Source organism: Piliocolobus tephrosceles, chromosome 8 (assembly GCF_002776525.5).
Source record: "Piliocolobus tephrosceles isolate RC106 chromosome 8, ASM277652v3, whole genome shotgun sequence".
Taxonomy (NCBI): domain Eukaryota; kingdom Metazoa; phylum Chordata; class Mammalia; order Primates; family Cercopithecidae; genus Piliocolobus; species Piliocolobus tephrosceles.
The window spans coordinates 116,082,609-116,103,272 of NC_045441.1; the positions used below are offsets into that span (position 1 = coordinate 116,082,609).

At 35.5% G+C, this 20,664-nt stretch overlaps 1 protein-coding gene across 11 annotated transcripts in view; it reads right to left on the minus strand.

The window, feature by feature from the left end:
- GRM8 (glutamate metabotropic receptor 8) overlaps positions 1–20,664 on the minus strand; it is an 810,901-nt gene that overhangs the window by 333,819 nt on the left and 456,418 nt on the right. For all 11 annotated transcript variants that reach the window (XR_004229111.1, XR_002733955.1, XM_031936131.1 and 8 more), the window contains one exon: positions 2,486–2,686. Coding sequence is in view for 9 of the 11 variants with exons in the window: in XM_031936131.1 (XP_031791991.1) it covers positions 2,486–2,686 (201 nt within the window). In the remaining 2 variants the exon portion in view is untranslated. The remainder of the gene's footprint in view (positions 1–2,485; positions 2,687–20,664) is intronic.

Here is a 20,664-nt window from a genome sequence, read left to right on the forward strand (position 1 = left end):
TGCTGTAAAATTTTGTTAAATAACATTGCTCATTTGGCTGTCAAAGTAGCATATGACACCTTTCTTTTGGAAATAATTTCCAAGAAAATGTGTTCTCTCTTGAAAAATAGGTAGGCTTGCTTCTATCATATAATGAAAATTATAAATCACATTGTCGATCCCTTTATGCTTTGATTGCTTAAGAAGCTCAAAGTTAATGATTTCATCTTTTATTCTGCTTACCTATTTGTTTCTTCCTCCTTTAGTAGTTTTGATGGTGTACTTCTATTTGAACAGCTCTGTGTGTCATTTTTATCATAAACAGAATGAACATTAATATATAAGTCAATAATAAAATTAAAATGTGATGAATATCCTGGAAATTACTGAAAATCAACAGAATTATGTATTCTATGATCATTTGCTTATCTTCAGGTCTCTTATTCTGTATTATCAGCTACTGGAACACAATCAAGTCTCAAGTCCAGCAAAATCAATCTCCAGAGAGATCAAAGAGATTGTCTTTTAAGTTCATATACTAAGAGTTATTTATTTTCCATAACCCTCATCTGAGATATACGTAACCTTATATTAGACACAGTTCTATTATGCTCCAATAGGTTCTTGTTGCTTTCAAGATGAAGAATAAACCTTAATAATGGCCTATAAGACCTCACATGGTCTACATGGCCCGGCCTATTGCTCTACCCTTATCTGAGACACCTACTCCCTTCAGATTTCATCTGCTCCTAAATCCCTATATTAGGGAAATGTCCACTATTATAAACTCTAAAACCAGAATATCTCCCTTTTCAGCACTCATTGCAGATTACATAATTATATTTTTGTTTGCTTATTTGATTAATACCTAAGTTCTCCAGGAAACTCTAAGTGCCATGAACGTTTTGTCTATTGTCCCCAGTAATGTATCATCAGCTCCTGTCCTAAAAACAAGCACAGCAACAGCATCAGAAACACTTTGATAATGAGAAAAAAAAAATCCACTGTAAAAAGTGGACAGAGCTCAAAGATCATTCATTGGAGTCTAGAGGCAAATCCTCTTAATAGCCATTACATTAAGATATTCTTTAACCGTCTTTAATAGGATCATTATATTACAGGATGGTATAATAATTACAATAATTGAAGTCATCAAGGAAGGGTTAGGTTTTGATCTATGGTTAAGATGAAAGACAAATGCCTTTAAAATGCTTTCTTTAGTGCTTCTTTAAAAGATTTCCCTGTCTTCTGGAGGTGAGCTTCAGTTCTATGGAAACTGCACTCATCTGCATTATTCTTCTCACCTCTTAACTAGCAATATTAGATAAAGGAAGAGTTCCCCAACCTCAGGTTATCATAAGCAACCTTGTATTGCAACATTCCTCTTTTGGTCAATTTCATAATTGCATAAAAATTATTTTCAAACTCCCGTTAGTATTCATATTCCCAACAAAAAGATTAATGTTATGTAATGCTTCACAAATATTCTGCCACAGACAATGTGTGTTGACTTTAAACCAAATTCTGTCTTAGGTTGCCTTTAAAGGAAAAATGCAAAAAATGCAAAAAAAAAAAAAAAAAAAGAAAAAAGTTTCCACTTGAATTCTAAATTGAAGATGACCTTGTGCTTTTCTAAGAAATGCTGGCAACTGAGGTCACTGGAGTGTGTTATGATAGACAGTGCAGTGCTGTGTGTGTCTCAAGGCATGTCCATTGTATGGATTAAAGCCAAACCAAAAGCATTAGGCAGCTCAGAGCATTCTATCATTTCATTTGAAAATAATGATCAAAGTCGTGGGCAACAACCATTGCAACTCTCATGAAGGAATGGAAGCATTCAATAATTCCATCACTTCAGACAGGCAGTTGGGCTATTCTCAATCAAATACTATGAATCCAGTATATTCTGTATCAGTTTCTTGTGGCAGTCACAGAAACAACATTTCTGCTTTTACAGTATAAAAATCCTGTCTACATTGTGTGCATCCCTTTGCTTCCAAATGACTGAGTCATTGAGAAAAATACAAGGAAATGGAAAACACAGAAACTGAACCCTCTTTGAGTATAAATACATAGCAACCCCAAATCAGCCATTTTCTTCAAGTCAGCTTACTGTTTCAAAAGCTTAGAATCCATTTCGAAACAAAATGTCTACAATCTCTTCTCTAATAACAGCATGAACAAAACACTTTCAAAGAAATATAATCTAGTGTCAATGGTTCTCAAGCCTTCTAAGTGATCACTTCAATAGTGATATTTAACTAGAACATTTTGATTGATAGAGGCTTATTTTAAACTTTTGCTTCCTTCACGCATAGATTAATGGTAGCATAAAAATATGTTTGAGATGTAAAAGCAGGTGGAAAAACTCACACTTATGATCAAAGAAGAGAACTGCTTCTAATCCTGTGTTTTCCACTCTGCCTGGGTATCTCCTATATATAGGAGGAAAAACATACCCTGTTGCTTTTAAAGTACTTAGACACACACACACGTTGTAACTTACCATTAAAATTTACAGCCCGAATATAACCAAGTAGCTCTTTCCCATCAATGGTACTCATTCGTGGACAAAGGCCAATGTATCCAGGGCAGAGATCTTTGTGCATATTGTGCAGGGCGTAAGCCATGGAATACACTGCATCAATTACAAATTGGACCTTTCCTTCCTGTTCATAAGATGAATCCCGAGCAATTCGCTCCAGCCCTGCAAAATAAAAGATAAAAACCATCAGTTGACGTTAGATTCCAAGAAAAGACGGCATTAGAGCTAAGATTTCCATCATTTGAGGACACTTAATGAGACACAACTATTTGATTTCACTTCTGATTAATTCTATACTTACTGAGTCAGGTTTTTAAACTGGATATTGAGTTTATTTGGAAAGAGTAAAACTATTTCATTAGCAACAAAAAGATATGAAGTAAATAAAAGATGTATAGTTTCATTATCGTTATTTCCACCTTATTGAGTCCTATTATATTGTGCATTCTAGTAATTACATAACGCTTTGGTAGTGGCTTGATCTTTTATGTAAAATGTGTAGTGTGTCATTCTTGTCATCTATCTCAGCTCCAGGAGTGTCATTTAATTAGTGGCCCAAAGCAAGGTCTTTCACCACCCAGCAAATCAGTTATAATTTTGAATGTGCTCTATTTGGGAGCCTTTTTGTAACTATTATATGACAATACTCCCTTAAGTGACCCTAGTTATCTTTACAATAATCATTCAATTTGTTTTCTTTTTGAACTCAATTTTCTATTTAGAATTTCTATTAAAAAGATGCAGACACCTCAAAATGAATGTCACTCAGAATAAATGTACCTGTGTTTGGGCATATTTAGGGCTGATAATTGGCACTGGAGATTACTTTTAGGTTGGTGTTTATAATTTAATACAGAATAGACATATATTTTAAATGAAATATAAATGAGAGCTCAACTATGATCCAACATTATCGTTTTGAAAGCGAGGAAACTGAGACTCATGGAGGTTATAATTACATGGGGTACATAGGGCAGGTTTGGGAAGCATTCATAGGTCTCAGACTGCAAGCCCAATATTCTCTCAATTCCCAGAAGAGTTTGGTAGATGGCAAGAATGTTGGGCATGCAAGAAAAAATTATGAAAGGGACATCAAGAGTTTATTAAGGGAACAAAAAATGATCTCCTATCACTTCTACATCCATCACCAACCCTTATACAACTCGTAACACTTAGACAAAAGCAAGTATTTTAAACTTTCCATGGATGTTACTAACCTTGAATAAATTGCACTTATGTTCAACATGTATTTGTTTTCTAAACACCAATGCATATAACATATATATTTAGAGAGTTGAATTAAAGTGGTTTATGTTTGGATATTTACACTCTGAAAAACTTGTGATTTTTTTCCTAAACAAAAATAGTGGTCAGTTTATTTTTATTCATCCAATTATTGTTTTTGTTTTTCCTTTGGTCTTAACCACTTGTGACACTGTTCTTTTAGATGCTCTTTGTTGGTATTCTGGTCTTTGTGGTCTGTCATGATGCTGAATTCTGCTCCTCCCTGTTTGACATGGGTTTTCTGATTTTCTCATGTCTCAACTTTTCATTCTCCAAGACTGAGTTTCTTCATCCCCAACCTCAGAATCTGCTCATTGTCAATTTTGTCAACTACTAAAATTTCTACAGTCTAGAAATACAAATGGGACTATAAAATGTTGGCTACAGAGTCCAGAACATTAGATCAATTTTTAATAATTAGTTTAATTCATTTTGGAAATTGGCTTTTTGGAAAATTAGTTTTCTAAATCTTTCTTGCTGTCTAAGTGTATAGTCCCATATTTCCAATGGCCTACCATATCTCTATGTAGTCTGCTGCTTCCATATCAAACAATATATGTAAAACGAGGCCATCTCTGTAGGGGATTCCCTAAAATATCCTACTGATACTTTGCAAGTTTGCAAGCACAAAGAGACAGGGAAGACTACTTCTCAAAAGGTATATTGTCTCCTTCAACCTACTTTAGCTGCATGATCTAAGCTAAAATCCACAAGACATGGGGACTATGTTCTCTCCCTATCTCTACGTTATACTTTTGTCTCCTGAGTCTTAGGACAATACTGCTTGTTCCCAGAATCTCTCATCAAGTTTCCTGTGAAAACAACCCTTTCCACTTCTGCCTAAAATTTCTCTCCCATGGCTTTAACCACAAAGTAGAGCATTCATAAATAAATATTGAAAGATGGTTACAGCAACCAAATAGATGCTATTATTTCCTTATAGGTTCTAGTCTGGTGACTATCCACCCTTGTTAGTCCAGGACTGAGGGGGTTCTCAGGACCTAGGATCAAAATGTGAAGAGCCCTGGAAAAACCAGGATAGTTGCTTATGAACAAAGAGGCACGTGACGAGGGAATTTCAGAGAGAAGACTAAATAACGACTTTGAGGATCAGTCCCTAGGTCTGGATGGATATCCCTGTGTTTCATTTATTTTGCATCACTGCACTTGAAAACAGAAAATGAAGACAATGAGGTTCAGGGCGGTTGTTTCCACACTTGGTTCTCTCCTTAAGTACAGATTTCTCAGCACCACCCCAGACTTGCTGGGTCAGAATCTTCCTACCTCGGACATGAAGGATCTGTCATTTCAACAACTCACTAGGAGATTCTGGTGCAACCAGCTAAGTCTGTGGGCCAGCTTTAGGAAATTTCTGCTCTTCCACACAGCAATCCTCAAAAATACCTCTATAGATCTATTGTTTAGAGAGTTTTATGGTATTGAAGTATGAAATTAATAATTCGTGATATGCACAACCCAAAGAAAATCTAATCAAATTGTTCCCCTTTTCTTACTAGATGAAGAGTCAAAGAACACAAATCCCAATATTCATGCATTTCAAAGCTTCCACCGTGTCCTTAGACACACAGGGAGGCCTAGAGCTGATGACAAGAGTAGAAGCCAGAAAGACATGAAAGATCTGTAAATGAGAAAGTGTAAAGAATTGAATGTGTTCCTCATGAGAGGGTGGAAACAGAAAATAGAAAGCAGTAGGAAGAAAAAGATACAGAGATGAGGGAAAGGAGGATGGAGCAACACAGAGAAAGGCTTGCACCCAAGGTACAATAATGGCAGAGGGAAATCTAACATTCCAGGTTGTTTGTATTGCTGCTTTGTAAATCCCTCTGCTGCAGACATACATAAACACACACACACACACACACACACACACACACACACACACACCCCTCACACACCTCTTTTGTAAATATTATTGGCTTTTAATCGATTTTTTTTAATTTTGTGGGCTTTAAAGGGAGGATTTCCATATTTCCATTACTGCAGGGTGAAGGGTGGAGAGTGGGCATAGAACTGGCAGAAAATGCCTAAGCCAAATGGTTTCAAATGAAGCAATGACCACAAGAACATTAAGGAATTTGGAAATTTTTTAAAACCTATGAAATTCATGTAACAGCTAGACATGTGTGACAGTTTTATAGTTTAAAACTTAATCTATCCTAAAATGTTCTTGATTTAATATATTATCAGCTTATTTTAGTGCCAGTGCAACCTCAATATATTATTTTACTTTATATTACATATTATCAATTTAATATATTATCATTGTATTTTAATGCAAGTGCAACCTCCCCGTCAATCCATAGAGATACTCCTCAGTGTTCAAGAATTTCCTGATAAATTGTAATTGACATGCTCCAATTTAATAGATATACTCTGCCTCAGCATTTCTTAAAGAATAAACAACCTGGTGTGGTGGCTCACAGTTGTAATCTCAATATTTTGAAAGGCTGAGGTGGGAGGATTGCTTGATGTCAGGAGTTCAAGACCAGCCTGGGCAGCATAGTAAGACCCTGTCCCTACCAAAAAATCAAACTAAAAATTCAACTTTATATACAATAGTTCTAAATGAATAATCAAATACACATAATCTTATGAAAGAAACATATTTAAATTTTCACTATTCAAATCATTTTTTCTAGTTATAAACTCCAATTATTTTGATGATTAAATATATTCCAACTTTGTACATTTTTGTTCTTTTAAAGAGTTCAGAAGTCTGCCTAGTAACTGGTACCACATGTGAATCAATAAACACTGTAAAACTCTCCCCATAAATCAATGTAAGCATATGGTGACAAACTGAAAGACTGAACACTATTACCATTTCTAAACTTAAAAGTGAATCATTTTATTTCTTTTCAGGCTGTTTAGACAACCTATTTTTCTGTTCCTTAACACTTCAACGTCACGATGACACTTAAGATTTTACAGCAGCTAGAATTTGCTCCTCACTTCCTATATTTGATTCTCTCATTCATCTAAAAGGGGAGTTTAGGAAGCTGACAGTGACTCATCAACCTAATTGGCTGTAAAATTTCATTATGCTATAGTTTCTAAAGTTAGTGTTAATGTATTGCTATAAAGTGCTAAATATTGTCAAAGGCTGTATGTCAGCTAACCATTTTAAATATCACCAATTGTAGAGTTGTGATGTGTTCTAGTGTATAGCTTAAAATTAACAACATAGAGCAAAGTGTTTGCATGGTGAGACAGGAATTCAGCCTCCTAAATTTTATAGGAAGATTGTTTTACATCTTCATTAATGAAATCTAAATCTTGTGATTAGATCTCAGGTTCCTAGAAAATAATAAATTCTTACTGGTCTAAGAAATATCACACGTACTTTAGTTAAGGACTTTCACAGTTTGTGGTGTATATTCTTGGGTTTTGTTCCTTTTCAGTAAAAAAAAAAGGCAAATTGGCTTAAGTTGGCAAAACATTGTATATGTTACAATGTAAGTTCCTAAGATGAATCTAAGATAAATTTCAGACTCTTTGATGCATTGTGGTTGCAAAGCATTGCTTTCTAAGAATTTCCCATTTCTCAGGATAGAGTTCAGTTTTCTAAGCTAAAATGTCAGAGGGCTAATTTAATTGTCCTGAAATTAGGCATACAAAACTTCTAACATCAATGCAATGATAGTCCAATAAGCAGTTGGTCAATCCAAGTAAAAAACAAATGGAAGTCATACCAGTTGCTTAATTCCTGGGAAATCAAACATCTGATTTGTTGCCTTTTTCCTACAACTGTCTCAGCTTGGAGTATAAATAATCCAACAATCTAAATTTGTAGATTAAGAAGTATTTGTTAAAGTTTCTCCCTGAATTTTTCTGAATTATGAAGCAACTATTTTAAATAATTAAGTCAGTTTCTTGGAGTTGCTGCGGAGAGAATAGCAAAGAGAAAGAAGGGAATCTGTGAACCTGCTATGAATAAATACATTTATGCATCTAGGCCCAGATTTAAAAGTCATTCTGAATTTCATAGGAGCTTCTCCGCCTATTGATAACCAGGAACAAGACTATCATACTTTACATTGTGCTTTTCCCAATGTGACACAGATACATTGTAACTGCATAGTGCAGTGACTTTTAAATCCCTGAAAACCATGCCAAGAACTACATCGCACACTAAAGAGTAACTGCTATCAAGCTGACAAGTAGATCTTTTTTTCTTTCCTGAATTTAAAATGATTTGGGTTCCAGGATAAAATAGGGGGAACATAAGGTAGAAATACAAGCATGTTCAATTATACAGGACTATCTCCAGAGCACTAGGATCCACACATGAAAGTATGCACCTCCCGTACTGACGACAGATGAAAACATGTACCCTGAGATGAGACAGACAGGCAAAATGACTGATAGAAGCAGCTGGCTAGGGGAGAGAGAGGATCACTCAGGTAGACCTGGATCCAGGTCCCAGCTGGACAGCTTAGAAAGCGATTGGCCTTGGACACCTTCCTGAACCATGTCACTAATTCTGGGCCTTCAGCTGGCATTGCTGCTCTTAGGGACCTCTGTAATGGGATCCTTCATCCCTCCAGCTTCATCTGCTCCACTCTTAGGTCCTTGGATATTACATAAGATCTCCAAATGCAGGCCTTTATTCAGTTGTTTACTCTCTTCATTCTTTGCCTAGATGTTTCCAAGCCTCAGGGGAGATGTCACTTCAAATTAGTTAATATTTAATGATTTTCTTCCCAAACTTAGCTTAGATTAGATCATACAGCATCTTAAATACTAGGCTTAAATACTGAATATTGTTCACTTGAAATGGAGAACTATGATCAATATTTAAAATTATTGCTGAGAATAATGTGTAAAATTAATTGAAGCAAGCATAGGTTGAAGGTAGAGATTAGTTGGGAGGCAGATTATGCAGAAAGTGGAAACAGGATGACCCAGGGAAATTAAAACAAAGGAATGACAGAAAATATGTTGTAGATGCCAAATTGACAGAATCTCTAAGTATCTGATTAAATATGGCAGCAAAAGTCAGGAGGCAAAGAACAACTCAAGGTTCTGATGCTAGGTACTAGAAAATTGGCACCATGACCAGTTTGAAAAATCAGGTGAAGGTTGGATTAATGATATCTCCCTAAGAGCATCAAGACCTCAATTAAAAGGACTGATTTTTAATGTTCGGTGCTATTCATTATATCCTCTAATATAGTATAGACTTTATATAGATGTTTAATTATAAAAGAATAAAAGGCCCAAATGTTTAAAGTAATCACATAACAATAACGTGGTTGATCATTTACTTGCAACACTGGTATAACTGAAGAAGCTATGTTGGAATAGTGCACCTTATGCAGTGTTGCAGTAAAACCAATGGCCTGAGAAGCCAGACTTGCATTCCAGTTCTAACACCACAACCAATTAACTTTGTGGCCCTGGACAAAACATGATCTCTCTGGTTTTTGGTTACTTCTCAGTAAAAATTAGAGAACTGAACAAGATGCTCTGTCAGGGCCCCTCCAGCTCTGAAATTCTGGATTCTAAGGCATGTTCTCTTATTTCTAACTGCTTCCTCCTTATACTCTCTAAGATTACTTGAAGATGATTTAAGTAATCTTCAAGTCAGTGTGACTGAACAAAACCACTAAACCCAATTCTCCTAAACAGTATCAAGTATCCTGTAACTGGGCTACTGCTGAGACCTGCAAATTCTACACTAACAAAAATAGCAAATGTCAACCTGGATTAATTTTTCCCTGCATTCAGAGTTTTGGTTCACTGTGTCACCACATTTTCATTATTCTTAGATTTAGAGCCATTGACTAAATCTGGTTCCTCAAAAAAGAGAAGCTTTCAGGTCTCTTCTTTTCTGATACACTGCCCTAAGGAATCAATTATGGAAAACAAGGTCAGAGAAGTGAAAGGGAAGAGGGAGGATACAAATAATTTAAATGGTAAGGGCACTTCACAAATCGTATCCCTCTAATTCTAAATTATTACTACTCCTCTTGTACAAATAGAAGAACTGAGATTCAAAAAGTCAAATAATTTACCCAAGATTGCAAAGTCATGGCAGTAAATGCTAATTTAAAATCAGGTCTACATGACTCAAAACCTCTGCCATTACCACTATTCCTTCTCCTCCGTGAAATTTCCTTTGATTCTTCCAGTTCAGGTTTATCTTCTACTTCTCCAAACTCCCCTTTCACTTACATCAACTAGACCAATGATTAGCTTGTCTCTTAAATTAACTGCAACTGCAGGTTCTCTATGTGTAATGTGTTCATGCACTCGTGTTAATCTTTAAAGACAAAAGTGAAATAGGAGTCAAAAAATATTATAAAATACAAACTTTTACAGAAATGTTGACAATATGTATTAACAAATGCTAACAAAAATGTCAATACTTACATTGAAATACATTTAAAAAGGAAAAACTTTCTATTACATTTTAAGCATTTTTCTGAACTGTTCAACAAAAAAAAAACTTCTTGTGAATTTCAGCCATCCACTTATGAAAAATTGGCATAAAATGACTGAAATTCCCAAGCAAAAGGACCGGACATTTGTGATAAAGGCCAATGCTAATAAAGCTTATATATTTATATTTATACAAATGACTAAAGTATTTTAGCCTTGGAAGGTAGTGTGTCTGAGTCTATGCCTCTATATGATTTTTCTTAAAATATAACATCAAGCTCAAAAGAGAGTTTCACACTCAAGATTCTGCTTTGTGGATTCTTCCACTGGCTCCATCAAGGACCTGTAGAAACAGATGTGTTGGACTAATGAACTAATTTGAGCCACTACCTTATCTATTTACAAAGGGCAGATAAAATTAGGAGATAAGGGTCCTTTGCTGAGAATCACCTGCTCTCTGTCTTCTTCTATAATTTAAATGTAGCAGCAAAAACTGAAGACTCTTAGCTGCCTGAGGACACATGAGGAGACACTTGTAAATCAACCACTGAAGAGCTTTAGATCAGCTTACAATAACATCTCTCCTTTATGCCTGGCAGGAAATAGAAAGTGCTTCAGGCAGGTGCCAGGTGTCCCCTTCAGGTATTAAAAATTTCCATGCAATGCCCCAGGGTTTCTAAAACACTGAAAAACCTGAGGTAAGTGGCAAATAAGATTAAGAGTGTATCTTCAGGCAAAACAACCAGTTTAAAAGAAAGACTTTCAGAAAAGCAAATTATTTCATAGATATATCCCTAAGTCCCTGAACAAAGAAAACCCTGTTTGATTAAATTCAATTATTTGCATTTTTCTACATAATTATACTAGATCATACACATGAGAGACAAATTTTGATTTAAAATAATGTATAAAACTTGATATATCATAGTTAATGTTTATCTTTTTAAGGCATATTAAAGACACTCCTCCCCATACAATTTCAATTTGGGCATCAAAATTCCCACTTCAGCAGATAGGACTTCTAATATGTTACAGTCATTTCAGACCCTATGACTTGGCTCAGGATTTACCTTTTAAAAATATAGTCTATTTTTTAAATTACAAAAGTAATACATATTCATATTAGAAATGTGGAAAATAAAAGTGTAGAAAGAAGAAAATTTTTTTAAAAAATCTATTAGCCTCCCATCTTAATGACCATTTGTATATTGGTGTGGTGCCTTACAACATTTCTCTCTTTGCCTCTTAATTTTTAAACATTAAAGTGATATACTCTTTTTAATATGCTATATTCACTTCAAATATAATGAGAATTCCCCTATATTATAGAAAAGCATGCTTTTTAATCTTGTCCTTAATCTGTCATTAAGATACTTGTCTAATCTGTAATGATTCAATAGATTCATATTTTTGCAATTAATTCTTTTGTTATAGTCAATGTGATATTTGGGTTAAGATAAGGATCCTAACTTTACATTTTCCAAATTGTGAACCAATTCTCCCAGTGTTATTTGTTACATGTATATTCCTTTCCCAAATAATTTATATAACATTACTTTAACATATCAAATTCTTATATATTCTTGAACACCCATCTGGATTTTCTGCTCTAGGCCATTTTTCTCTTAATATGGCAATGCTACATTTTTATGATTTTATGTTATACCATTGGTTCATGGTGTACTCTATCATACTCTTTTTAAAAATTTCTGCTGGCCGGACGCGGTGGCTCAAGCCTGTAATCCCAGCACTTTGGGAGGCCGAGATGGGCGGATCACAAGGTCAGGAGATCGAGACCATCCTGGCTAACATGGTGAAACTCCATCTCTACTAAAAAATACAAAAAACTAGCCGGGCGAGGTGGCGGGCGCCTGTAGTCCCAGCTACTCGGAAGGCTGAGGCGAGAGAATGGCGTGAACCCGGAAGGCAGTGGAGCTTGCAGTGAGCTGAGATCCGGCCACTGCACTCCAGCCCAGGCCACACAGCGAGACTCCGTCTCAAAAAAAAATAAAAATAAAAATAAAAATAAAAATAAAAATTTCTGATTAGTCTCACTAATAGTCTTTAGACCTAATTAAACCAGTTCAAAAGTTAGAACTTTTATTAGTCATATAAATTTTTAAAATTTATTATGAAAGACATAACATTGGTACAATACTAAGCCTCCATTTGATAACATAGAGTCTGTTTATTCAAATCTTCTTTATGAATCCTTAATAAAGATGTCAAACATTTCTTTTTAAGTTCTTCAATATTTTATGTTTTGTTGCTTTGTAAAATAAGATTTATTTTCATTAACTGGTATAATATATAAATTTCTATTTATTTTTAATGCTCAACATTTTTCTCTCATTTAAATTCTACATATCCTAGCAATCCCAGATTAAGTTCTACGTCTTCTACACAACAAGGAAAAATATAAAATAGCACGGGTTTTGAGACCAGATTAAGATTTTAGGCTCTGCCTCCACGTCTCTGAATTCTTCACTCATAAAATTGGAATTTATGACCTATATTGCATGGCTGTTGCGAGGATTAACTGAGATAATGTAAGGCATCTGGCACCTTATGTAGTAAATAAATGAACATCACTATTTGATATGTAAGGCTATAAAATACTTAACCTTCTATAATGTACAACACTTTTTCAATTATACAAATGAAAGAAATTACAACAGAAAGTTAAACTCAGTATATATTCCTATATTCAATTACCAAGCATGAGAAAGGTAATTTAGTTCCGTGATTGAGACCAGTCACTCTGCTTCCAATCTGTCTGAGTTCAAATCTCTGTAGCACCATTTACTAGTTACAAGGCTTTGAGTAAACCCTTTAACCTCCTATGTATCTTATCTTATCTTATCTGTAAAATGGGGATAACAATAATATATCTCCCACATAGGGCTGTTCTCATAATTAAATCAGTTAGTATATATATTAGGCAGTCAGAAGAGTGTTGAATAGAATAGGCACTATATAAGATGGTATTATTATTATCTTTATTATTATCATTCACTAAGCTTGTGTGATATACTAAGCAGTGAGCAGGATACAATGGTAAACAAAAACTGATCTACTCCTTGCTGTCATAGAGTGACACTAGGACTATGATCTGAAAGATAAATAGGAGTGAATTAGGTGGGCAAGGGAAGTAGAGGGGAGCACAGGATGACAGCAGTGGCAAAAGCCCACTGATGGTGGCAGCAGAAGAGTACAAGGAGTAAGGCTCAGGAAGTCAGGCTACAGCAGGGGGAGAAGGAGGGAGGCACAGGTGAGGCCTGATGGGGCCAGGGCCAGATTATGGGACCATGCAAATGACCTGGAGTCTATCTGTCTTCTTTCTAAAAGCAGAGGGAAGCCATCAAAAGGTAACATAACCAGATTTCCAGTTCAAAAAGAGCACTGAGTCAAGAGAACAGATAGGGAAGAGGAAAGAGTAAATGGAATAGGCAGATTGGGAGGTGATTTTATAGTTCAGAAAGGAGCATACAGTGTCATGGGCTAAGGTGGTGATGAAGGCAGAGAAATGTGAATGCACTAAAGTCAAAACAGGGATAAAAACAACAGGATTTGGATATAGGCACTATAGCAAAGAGTGGTACCAAGGGTCACTTCCAGGTTCTTGGCTTAAGTATCTGGACAGATGCCAGTGCTGCTCAGTTAGATGGACAACAGTGTCTAGGCCAGAAATATCATGTCCTGCCAGCCAGATAACTGCACATTTGCCTAATGCATGGTCAACATGGTGAGTTTGTTCCTGTTAAGACAGGTCAGGGGAATCCCACTAGCCTGCACCTCCTAAAAATTACATACTCACTTGCCACTATGAGAATGTAACCTGCCTTATTTGTAGCATTTATATATCCAGGTTCAAGGTTCCAACACTGGCTTATCATTATTTTTATTATTTACAATCTCCCTAGGTTATAAATTCCAACCCAGGAACAGAGAAAGTGATGGCATCAGAATTGTTTTCAAGAATGTGTCATCATTCAACAACTGACTTCAATCATTCTACTTGCAAGTTACTAATAGTACTCTCTCAGGTATTCCCTTTTAAATGAAAAGCTGAGTAGTCAATGTAATGACCTGCTTTAAATATAAACATAGAAAAGTAAAACATTTCCCCTTTCCACTCTTTTTAAGATTTTTTCCAATAACGAAGTAATAATATTCTCACAGGAACACATGTCATGACACCTTAAACTTGTAATTAATAAAATAGAAATGCCTATGCTAAAATAATCTCATGCTTTTTTTTTTTTTTTTTTTTTTTGAGACAGGGTTTCATTCTGTCACCCAGACTGGAGTGCAGTGGTGTGATCAAGGCTCACTGTAGCCTTGACCTCCTGGGCTCAGGACATCATCCCATTTCAGCCTCCCCAGTAGATTGGACCATGGGCATGAGCCACCACAACAGGCTAATTTTTAAATTTTTTGTAGAGATGGGATCTCCTCACGTTGCCCAGGCTGGTCTTGAACTCCTGGCCTCAAGCGATCTTCCCATCTTGGCCTCTCAGTGTTGGGATTACAGGTGTGAGCCACTGCATCCAGCCCTATCTGCTTTTTTCTAAGCTTCATACAGGCCATGACCTATCAGTGATAATAAAATCAATGTAGTTGGTCACATATGGCATATTTCCAAAATAAAGAAAACATGTAGAAATCAAGTTCATTGTAAACAGTAACAGGAAGTATTGTTTCTTGAGTCTTTATTTCAGTTGAGAGGTGGGTTTGTGTACTGTGTTGCCATAAACAATATATTACTAAATCAGAGTGAAGTTAAAAAAAATTGAAATTCATTAACGTAGTCCAATTCTCTCATTTCACAAATGGTGAAACTGAGACAGAAGGACTGAGTGATTTTTTTCCAGGTCCGATAACCTGTGAAGAGGCAGAGCCAGGAATAGAACCCTAATCACTTAATTCCATGACTCTTGTTTTATATCATGTCTCTTTTCAGCTGCATTTTCTCTCCCATTGTAATTAAGTTCTATTGAGGATAACTAAGACTTAAGGAAATCACTGAATGAGTTTGCCCATGAGGAATTAAAAGTATTGAAAGAATAATGAAATATGAAAATAAATGAATAACAAGAAAGTATGAGTAACAGGCAGGTTCTCTCTCACTCCAAAGGGAAACTATCAGTGAAAACCAACAACAAAGAACCACAGCTTTTGGTTTTGAAATGGCAAAAAAACTAAATGCAAACAATTTTATAACAGAAACTTAAATTTGTAAATAAAGGCCCAAAGTGCCTGATGTTTATGATGCATATCCTTTAAATGAAAATTTTAGGGTGTCTGTGTGTAGTATTGGACCACCCAGATGGAAAATGAAAACAATTCTTGCCTCTGTACAATGAGGTCAACCCTCTGGATGACTGACTAGGTCTTTCACTTTTCTTCCCAATTTTAGGGGTCACAGCACAGGCATAGGTATAGTGCCAATGGCTGATTAAAGCAGGTCGCAATCTGTCTGGGAGAGTTTCTGTGCCATTCTTCATAGGGACAGGGACCAGACAAGATGACCTCTCTTTCTGCCTTCCAATTAATTCAATCAGCCTCTGCTTCTATCAGACATCTTCAGGGATGCAAACTGTACACTCACTCCAAGTCCTCACCAGGAATCAGTAAACACAGAGGCTGCAGACTGTGTTTAATGAATAAGCAGGATTCATCTTTCAGTCATCATTTTCATTTACAGCTTGTTTCTGGGTATTATTTTCTCCCCCAGTGATCTAAAATCCCATGGAAGACTGGGACTGGATCTAACTTCTCTGAGCTCCTGCTCAGGCTAATCTGGTACCCACATACATCTTAGATTAATATCAGTGTTGTTAAACCAACCTAACCTGAGTTTCTTTCTCAAGAAGGAGGTGTAAGTAAGATAATTCCAATTAGGTCTCCGTAAATCTTTTTGCTTTAATGTTCTATGAAGAGCCACTCTAGGAAACTATTATGAGATACAATAAAGTACAGTAAGGAAAACAGTGTCAAACAAACTAAATCTTTGCCTTCTATTTCTGAAAGTATATATTTAGTGAGCCACTGCACCCAGTCGTACTTGGTTTTTTTCTAAGCTCCATATAGGCCATGGCCTATTGGTGATAATAAAATCAATGTAACTGGTCACAAACAGCGTATTTCCAAAATAAAGAAAACATGTAGAAATCAAGTTCATTTCAAATGGTAACAAATTGAACATTGCAAATGTTCAAATAAGTATACATAAAAGGTAGAGTTGGTATGGGGTGTTTGCTTTTTTGTCTCTCTTCAAATGGACTGGCAGGATAACTTCCACAATAGAGGAAATAGATCATCTGAGACTAACTATATTAGACAACGTTGGTATAGCAGATCCAAGATGAGGTAAGTGCTCACATGACAGCTCATTTCAAACCCCTCATAAATCAGGAACCTGTGGCTATATTTCAACACTTCCTATACAATCAGTAAAACATTAGTATTCATTAGGCAGACCTCATCTGTAGCCTCAGATCAAAAACTGTGGCTTTTGACTACAAATCTACCTTACAATAAGAAGGGAGTGAATTTGTTTAACACATCTTTTCTTTTTAAAAAAATCTAATATAAAATGTGATGTCCTTCAACATTACATATAAGCTAAATTATACTGCATGGTTTGTGTGAGCTTTAGTGGGCTGCATCAGGACCTGGAAAACATTCCAAAACTAAAGTGGAATTTTGGCCCAGTAAGAACTAAATCACTAAGGAACAAACCCTGGTTTCACCTTGAGAGATAATGCATGACCTATTCAATCTCTCATTATTTCCCTTGCATACAAATACAAAAAAAAATTGAAAATATTTTCATCTTTAAACTTCAATGCATGCACATGCAAAAAAAAGAATTAAAAATATTTTCATCTTTAAACTTTCTTTGCGTGCTTTGAATATCAAAACATATTTTGTGAGAAAAATTATAAATAGAAATTTGATAAATTTAGAACCAATCTGAAAATCATAGCCTGAGATGCACTTTAAACTTATTTCTAACAAATCTGCTTTTCTCAGTGATTTATTTTTGCTCCCCAAATTATGTTACTGGCACCAAGGACTTGTATAGAAAACAGGTATGATAAAGGGAACATTTAGACATAACGGTGCAAATGTACAAAGGTTCGTAAATAGCCTTCTTCATAGAAGCTGAAAGGGGAAGACCTAACCATTTATTGGGATCTGTTATGAGCCTACCACCATGCTAGACAAGTTGGATAGGTTGTTACATAATGCTTGTAATCGCTCTATGAGGCAAGTATTATTATTACCGTTTTTTAGGAAAACTGAAGCTCAGGTTAAATAACCTGCCCATTATCGTAAATTTAGTAAGCGATAAAAGCCAAGAATCCCAACTGTGTCTCTCTATTCAAAATGACCAAACTCTTTTTATTACAACTCAGGTCTAAGCAATAAAGAACATGCCCATATGCAGTGTAATTAATTTAGATGAAGATATAAACCTGTTACCAGATCCTAGGAAAGAGCAGTCTCAACTCACACTAGTACTGTAAGCACATAGTAACAATTTGGCCTTTGACTTCTTATCACAAGCTTACGTTGAACTTCTGTATGAGGTGACTTTTCCAGGCTGGAGTGCAGTAGCTACTCACAGGCATGATTGCAGCACACCACAGCCGTGGACTCCTGGGCTCAAGCAATCCTCTTGCCTCAGTCTCTCAAGTAACTAAGACTACAAGTGAATGCCACTGTGCCTGGCTTAAGGTGTCATTTTTTAATATGCGAATTTTCCAATAGTCTTCCAAAGCTTTTAGGAATAAGACAGCCTCAGGTATTGGAGTAGTCTGGTAAAACATCCTCTCTTTCAGAGTCAAGCTCTTCAGAAGAGCCTTTATGCTTCCATTTCCTCATTGCAATGCACATCTTGAGGGCTGCAATTTGACTTCTATCCCAATCATACACCAAGGCTACCTAGGCAGAGACCATTAGTTGTACCTCATACCAATTCACCACTTCTTACATGGTATTAGAACCCATGATTTTTAGGGAGACGACTTGGACAAAATAAAGACTTTATTTTCCAGCCTCCTTTACAACCAAATTTAGCTGCCGCCAATAGGATGTAGGCAAATCGATAGCGTGGTAATTTTTAGGAATCTTCCTTAAAAAACCCGGGTACATGTCTTTCACTACTTTATCCTTTTTCATCCTGTTCTCCATCCTGCCACCTAAATGGCAGAAGTAATCACTGGAGCTCTGCCTGTCACCTGGAACCCGGAGGAATTAGAGCCACACTGCAGAGATGGTGGAGTAATAAACTAGAAGGAGCCTAGGTCACTATACCCTGGGTAAAGCAACACCGCTGCACCCTTCCTGCACCACCTCCTCTAGATTTTACCAGACACAAAAATGAGGTTTTATCTCATTTAAACAAATGTTATTTCCACTCTCTGTTACTTTTAGCTGGACACAATCTTACATAATATATAACTATGATCTCCTTGTGTCTAAACCCAGGGGCAGTAAACACACTCCACCATATTTTGACTTTTAACTTTACCAGTCTTTTGAGGTTTTCTGGAGCACTAGGAAAACCATAAAATTTATAAGAGAAATCCCTCCTCTTACTAACTCTGTTATCTATGGCAAATAACAACCTCTTTTGCTTTCACTGTCTCCATCTGTGGTGAAAGAGAGAATAATGACCTCCTACTTCAAAGTGTTGTAAGGAATCAATCAAATAAAAACTACAATTTGTACAGTTTTCTTGTGCCCCTTTTCACAGGACACAAGTCACTTAAGATTCAAAATTTTTACATTTTTAACTTTAAAATACCTTTTTACCTGAGTACCTTTTTTCTAGTTTCACCTACTCACCAAATTAATGAGCTTTTTTTTTTATGAATCAATTACTGTTTACAAAATAAACAAGGAAAAAATAAAAGCCTTTAAAGACATTCTGTTATTTGTTGTTTCTAAATTCATCTTTCTTTCCTATATAACTTTAAGACAATTTAATTAATGGTTCACAAGGGCAGGGATCATGTTTATTTTCATTCATCATTTTATTTCCAGTGTGCATGATAACATCTCAATAAATGTGAGTGTCTTCTATCCCAATCTTCTATATCAGTTATTCCTGCAGTGAGGGGTCATTTCCACTGCCATGTTACAAAAAGTTATAAGTAGATTTATGTCCTACTTTTACAGCCTACCTCATGGCAACCCCTTGTCCTTTATTTTTAGTACAATTCTATAACCCATCATGTTCCTTAACAAGAACTAGTTGTTCTACCCTATACTCTTATACTCTAATAATTAATGTTATAAATTAATAAGAAAAATTCAAAAGTTCTCAAAAGTTATTATAGTTACCATGTATGAACTTTTTGTCCAGCAGCTGGATGTGCCAATCTAATTTAGAAGATCTGATTAATCTGACAAAGGGTTTCTGAACTGTGTGACTATTTTTTACTCTTAGTTAAGTTCATAGAGTTATTTTCAGCATCACATTGTTTTCATTTTGCAAATGTTTTTCTAGGTCACAATGCTGGCTCTTTTCTGTACCCATGTGTCGTACACATCTAACCTAGTAATGAGGGAGGCTAAATTAGTCTCCAGTGCCTCTTGCTTTTGCAGTTCTAGATCATTATCTCATCTAAATAGCCATCCTTCTTTCTCCACATCTCTGCCCAACAAGTGCCCAATACCAGGAAAAGAAACTGCTTCACACAGATATATTAATGACTGATAATGCCCAGATAGGACCACTCTGAGTGCATTTTGTCAACATGTTATCACTTCTGGAATTTATGTCACCAACAAGTTTCATGTGGGCGAGAATCAACAAATTTAGATGGCCATTTATTTCAACCATCCCAAAATACCCTTCTCAGATTTCCAGGAGTCAACAAAAAGAGGAGAGGGAGTAATAATAACTCCAACTAAATCCTACAGTGTTACTTTTGTTATCAAAGTAGCAAAGGCCTAGTTTCCTTTTGATACTAGTCATTGGAAATTAAATATGAAAACTCATTTAACCTTAAAACAACTTGCTATGTATTACTCTATTAATGAAAAGTCTTTCTTCAAAAGTACAAATCTTCTATTATAAAATACATGTGAAAAGTACTATTAAATCAATTCTTTCTCAACCTATGAGAAAACATTCTCAAACTTCCTCTTTTCCTATTATATTTACAAAATATTTTCTATTCTCCTTGATCACTTTTCCAAATAGTACCCCATTTTATTTATTTATTTGCTGTTATGTTTCTGTTCTTTTTTACTTCTTCATAACCTTCTCTTGCCTTGACTTGCTGTGGCTGATATTGTATACTTCAATAATCTGATATTCATCTTTTATTTCTATTTCTGAATATTCAATATCATCTTACATATTTGTAGATCATCATGACTCAATATGGAAAATTCATTAGGGTAAATTCTACTGAAATGTAATTTTTAAT